Source organism: Camelina sativa, chromosome 2 (genome assembly GCF_000633955.1).
Source record: "Camelina sativa cultivar DH55 chromosome 2, Cs, whole genome shotgun sequence".
NCBI classification, from domain to species: Eukaryota; Viridiplantae; Streptophyta; class Magnoliopsida; order Brassicales; family Brassicaceae; genus Camelina; species Camelina sativa.
The window spans coordinates 11,852,444-11,858,821 of NC_025686.1; the positions used below are offsets into that span (position 1 = coordinate 11,852,444).

The window sequence follows — 6,378 nt, forward strand, 5'->3', positions numbered from 1 at the left end:
TTAAGCAATTTTGTCGGTTCCGAGAATTCATGCAAAGGGAGCCAATTTTGAGAGGAGCACCAAGGGTGGTTCCACCACAACAGGATACACCACAACATGATGCACCAGAGAGGGTAGCCCCACCTCAGCACCAGCCACCGCCTCCGCCCCCACCGGTCCCGGTGTAGGGTCCGTCATACTGGGAGGCTATAAGGAATTTGAAGGTCATGGGCATGGAAACTTTTGGTGGAAAGTCTAATCCTATTGATGCTGACAACTGGAGGAAGAGATTAGAGAGGAATTTGGATAACACTAGGTGTCCACATGAGTATCGTAGGGACTTGGCGGTGCAATATCTGAAGGAAGAGGCACTGGTATGGTGGGAAAAGGTGGTAAAACAAGCACAAGGACGGTATGAGCTGACTTGGGAGGATTTTAAGACCGAATTCTCCAGGAAGTATTTTCCTAGAGAGGCTATGGATCGTATGGAGAATGATTTTCTGGAGCTTCGTCAAGGCTCCACGACGGTGCGGGACTATGATAGGGAGTTTGATCGACTGAGCATGTTTGCTGGTAGATTCATGAATGAGGATGAGTTGATTCGCAGGTTTCTGAGGGGTTTGAGGATTGAGCTCAAGAATCGATGTGAGATGTACGACTATCACAGTAAGATTGAACTAGTGGAAAAAGCTGCTAATTTGGAGATCGGGTTGGAAAAGGAGATGAATCAAAACAAAGAAGCACATGCAAAAGCTACAAAGGGGACAAGCTCTAGTAAGAAGACTTGGGATAACCAAATTGATGGACCAATGCAGGATCAAGGACTAGCGTGTGGTACTTGTGGAAAGTCACACCGTGGAGTTTGTTGGATAACTTTAGGAGGTTGCATGAAGTGTGGTGAGTTGGGGCATAAAAGGGAGAACTGTCCAAAAGGTGTTGATCATTGCCATAAGTGTGGGCGACTCGGCCACTATGCCAACAGAGATGAAGAGCAATTGCCACCATCACCAAAAAGATTAGCCTTGGGGAAACGGCTAGATTGATGTAGGATTGGATTTATGTTTGGAATTTGTTTCTTTTCTTTTACCTTTATCAGATTTTGGGATTTTCGATTTATGTTTTATTCAGTTATTGTAACACTACTTGTTATTCGATTCTTTAAAGGACAATTGAATCGTTTTAAGAGTTATGTTAAGAATGCCATAAGCTCGTTAAGGATGAAAACATAGTTGACGTGCAAACCTGAATTCGAGGACGAATTCCATTTAAGTGAGGGAGAATTGTAACATCCACAAACTCAATAAGTATGGACCACTTGAACTGCAGTCCATTAAAGGCCCATTTTGAAAAGAAAAAAAAGAAAAATATTGAAACGACAAGGGTTTGGTCGTTGAGTGAGGCCGTATATATGTATAAGCGTAATCATCTCCCTCTTCGTTTGGACAAGAGTAAAAACCTAGTCTAAGCCGCCAATAGAGAGAGAGAGAGAGAGAGAGAGAGAAGAAGAATTGTTGAGAACCAAAGGCATGTACCACCACCGTAGCTACACCGTTAGTCACCGTCACACACCGGAGACACCAGAGATTGTCACCGCGCTCAGCCTGTGCTGCCGTGTGAAACGTCTTCACCGAAGAGGTAAGATCCGTGAACCAAACCTGAGAACTATGTTGTGTTTCATAGATTGTTCGAACCAATCTAATCACCAAGCTTGAACCACCGCAGATCTGTGTTGCCGAGTCCTCCACTTCGCCGTTCAGTTCGTCAAGGCCGTCGAGAAAGGTTGCAGAAAGAGGTAACGACGAAGCTTTACGTCTCGTGTTGTTGTCGTTGTTAGGTTTTTCGTTTATAGCTAAACCAATACTTAACCAACTAAACCAGAAAATTATGGAACGTACGTGCATGAGTTGTTTGTGGTGTCATGCATGGTTAATTACGTACGTTCTCGTTGATGATGGTTAATTAAATATTGGTGGATCGTGTATTACGGCTGGTTTAGGAGTTGGTATTAAATCGGGAGCATGTTGAAACAAGTTTTTATTATGGTGGTGAATGATGATGAATGTATGCAATGGTGAGATATGAATGGAATGATGGGTGGGTGTTTCAATTCCCCTTATGCTGTTGCAGTATAGGAGGTATCAATCCTAAATGAGTGTTTGTTAACAATTAAGATATGCATATGAATCTAAGTTAAGACAAATGTGAAGATTGTTTGTCACTAACAATCCTAAGATGGAAATGTAAAATGCAGAAAATAAACTACAAGAACTAAGAACTAGATGCAAATGAAACTGAATGATTGTAACAGTAATGAAGCAAGAACAGAAGTAGGAACTACTACTAATGAACTAATGCAAGACAGGTAATGAACTGAAAACTAAATGAATGCAACTAAAATGAAACAGGAATGAAACAGGACAATCACAAATCATAAACAAGAATTCTGGGGATGAACTCGAGCAAGCACTCGACCGAGTGTAGGTCGAGTACAGGGTCGAGCTAGAATAATCCGGAAAACAGAGCAATGCTAGAAAAACAGAGCAACAAAAGAACGAATCAAACAACAAGGAAGCAACAGGATTAAGACTAAGATATCAATAAACTAAGAAGGCCTTGAGGAGGGATTCATGGGCTAGACTAATGAATGAGGCTATCACACTATGGCCAACAAATCTCAAGCAAAGCTTTGAGCTAATCTCTAGACACATTAATCTAAGATAAGCTTCTTCCACTCTTATGGCAAGAATCAATCAAACCTATGCATCTCTAGACTTGTTCTCACAAAGTAAAGAATCTACACAAGCAGGCATTAAGCAATATGTCTCATACCAAGCAAAACCTCTAATCTCTTAGCAAGCAAGATGGTAAGTTCTAGATCTAGCCTTATCTATGCCTTTTAAACATTGGTGTGATGCTAAGAGGCTTAAGATCAGATCCTACCCTCTCATATATAGGATCAGCATTAAGAACATCTACCCTAGAAGAGATCTACAACAATCAAGCTTGATCAAATCAGATATACCACAAGATCAATCCATCCTAACCCATCCTCAAGATCCTAAGAAGACTACTCACAACAAGACATGAAGAACAAAGTCAAAAACCCAGAAAATATTGAAACTTGCATGATTAGATAGATAAGATAAAGATCTACAACTTTAAAGAAGAAATCAAACTCAGATTCTCAATACTTAGAAAGTTATTCAACCAACAAGTATGAGGAAATTCTTCTTTTCTAAGTACAAAATCCAAAAAAGAAATAAAAATGCAAAAGGAATAATATTCCTAAAAAGGTAAAAACTAGGTTTAGAATATCTGAAAAGCTGGACTAAAAAATCTAGATTGTTTGGTGGCTGCAGGTACAAGGCCTTATATAGGAAGGGGAGTGGAAGCCCTAAAAATGGGAAAAGTCAAAGTGGTCCACGAATCGGTCAACTCGACCAGTGCTCGGTCGAGTGACAGGTCGAGCTGGCTTCTTCTGTGTAACTCCACTCGGTCGAGTCCATCTCCCACTCGGTCGAGTGCTTGGTCGAGCTGGACTCCGGATCTTGGTTCTTCAGCCTTAACTCCCTTGTTTCCTCCTCATGATTGCTTCACATCTCTTCTCCATTGCTTCCATGCTCCTTAAGCTCCAAAATCACCTGTTTATGCATGAAAAGATGCAAATGCAATGCAACTACACTCTAATGCATGATTAGTCCTAAAGCTACACAATAATGGTGAAAATGGATAGAAAAAGATGCAAAAGATGTGAATAAACTAAGGGAAAACATGGTAAAATATATGAACATCAACACCCCCAAACTTAGTCTTTGCTTGCCCTCAAGCAAATAAACAAGACATAAGAAGGTAGATGAGGTTTAAAAGTGGGATCTCAGCTCCTTAAGCTTGCAAATAGACCATCTAGTATCAATGTCCAAGTTACTAATACTATGATGCAAGTTGAATGAGCTGGAATTTAAAGACTTTAGACAAGCATATCACAACCTTTACTGATTTGAGCCTAAGACATCCACATGCATTCAAATCAACCATTTCCTTTAACATTCATTAAACAAGAACATGAATCAACTCTATGCAATGCTTAAACTCATTTGGCTTGGTAATAAAGGGTTTTGAGACAATGATGGTCTCTTTTTTTAGAGTGGGGCTTATCAATATCAAGGTTCTCTCATGAAAATGGATTGAGCTTTAGAAGAATGCTAAAGGTAAGAACACCTAAACTCATACAAGAATAAAACCTTGTCTACCCAAAGGTACCCAAAGTGTTTATCCTAGCAATCTAAACCCTTATGATCCTAGTGCTACCCTTTGCTTCTTCTTTTCTCTTTAACCCTTTTCTCTTTTGGTTTTCAAGTCTTAGGAGATGTTTCTTATTTGATCTTTCTAGTGGAATGGGGGATTCTTTCTTATTGCTATGGTTCTCTTTTCTTCTTATTCTTAAGACATAAAAGCATTTTGCTAAACTTTTCTTTTCTTTCTTTTCTTTTTCTTAACTAGAACCATCTTAAACAACACTTTACTTCCCATCCTTTCACTAGACTTTGCTTAAACACAATCTCCTCTTAAAGACTCTACCCTTTTTCTTTCTCTTTTCTTTCTTTTCTTTTCAAAACAGCCAAGTCCCAAACCCAACAAGTGAACCACCTAGTCCTATCTAGTTTGAAAAATGCAAACTAGAACTACACAAGGTCTTACTCTTGTCAGTTCAAACCTAACACTTTCTACCAAGCTCAATCCCAAAAATAGGCCTCACACACTCAAGAATCAACAAGGCTTGAAAGAAGGTTTGGTTTAGGGGTAGGGGAACTGATCTTAATGATTTAATCAGCTACTTGGATCAACAAGAGTGGTAAAAAGGAGAAAGATGATCCAAGTATGTATATGGTATCCATGAGTTTAAAGCAATGCACATATTGATAATTATAAGTCAATATTAGGTTCTTATAAATAGGAAATGGTTTCAAATCACAACATGCTTCAATTTAGACCAAATGCAATGCAAGAATTCAAGGCTTGGTTCAATCTTATGCTTCTAACTACTCAACTAGCATCAAAGTACTATTAACTTGGGCATTGATCCTAGTCTAGTGAATTAAGCAAGCTAACAAGGAAATACTCATCATAGATCCCTAATGCAAATATTATACAATTCTACATGAAACATGCTAAACAAGATCCTAATATGCAATGCAAACTACATGAACACTCTTTTTTTATGAAATTTTTTTCAAAAATTTTCAAATTTTTATGGTTTTTCTATGCCTTAGATGCTTATGCAAGTGCTAACATGATGATGATAAAAATTTGAAATAAGAACACAAAACAAAATGTCAAATGTTATCTCAAACCCTCCCCCAAACTTAAATCACACAGTCCTCTGTGTGAAAGAAATTTGATTGAGGATTCAAGATTAAAAACAAAACAAAACACAACATCAAATGCAATGGTATTTACAAGTGAAGGTGATAGTGGTACCTTAGGGGTTGTGGAAAAAGTTGTCCACATCCATCTGCATGCTGTCATAGGAGTAGTTTGGGTCTTGTTGGTGACTTGGAGATGGACTTTGGGGCAGCTCGACGATGGCGATCGACCGCGACTCGGTCGAGTGCGTGTCCGAGTGGGGGGGTCGAGCTGGACCGCGAGTGTCAAAATGTTGACCTTGCTGCTGGCAAAACTGCTGGTAGAGAGCTGGATCCATGTAGTACTGAGGTGGGATGGGAGGGTAAAATGGATAACCTGGATAAGCAGCTGGAGGTGGGAAACCATAGGGTGATCTGGGCTGGTACTCGGCCGAGTGCATTGGAGGTGCTCGGTCGAGTGGGTGCTCGAGTGACCCGGTCGAGTGCCTCGAAAATTGTTGTTCTCGGGTACTTGAGCTCCTCTTCCTCTGATTTGGCTCATACATTGAAGCCCTAGCTGGTTCCACAGGATTCGCAACCCTTGAAAGTGCTCTAGTTGAGCTACTTCTCCTCAAAGGGCTTGAATGGCTAGGAGATGAGTTTCCACTCTTCAGCTCAGCAATCTCCTTCTTTAAGCCTTTGATAGACTTAGCCATGTTGGTCACCTTCTTCTTCAGCTTGTCAAACCTCTTTCCATTCCACTTGCCCCACTTTTGCAAAAGAGTTAACCTCTTGGCATTCTCCCTCACTCCTCTACTATCTCTTGGGTTGGGCTCATAGTCTTCAAAGTAGAACTGCTCCTCTCCATCAGCTACTTGTGCATTCCCAGCTTCCTCAACTCTAGGTTGAACCACTCCATCAAACCAATGCTCCTCAGCTGGCCAAAAATCAATGTTGGCTCCTTCTTGAATGGTGGTGAGCTCTTGGTTAGGCAATATGAATTGCTTTTTCCCAAGTGTTGGAAGCTCAAAGTTGAAGATGTGGTTCCCTTGATGCA

General features: G+C 40.3%; 1 protein-coding gene across 1 annotated transcript; it reads left to right on the top strand.

Annotated features, from left to right (window-relative positions):
• Nucleotides 207-1,022, top strand: LOC104750888. Its single transcript, XM_010472746.1, has one exon. It carries the CDS (start codon nt 207-209, stop codon nt 1,020-1,022), a length of 816 nt encoding a protein of 271 aa, XP_010471048.1.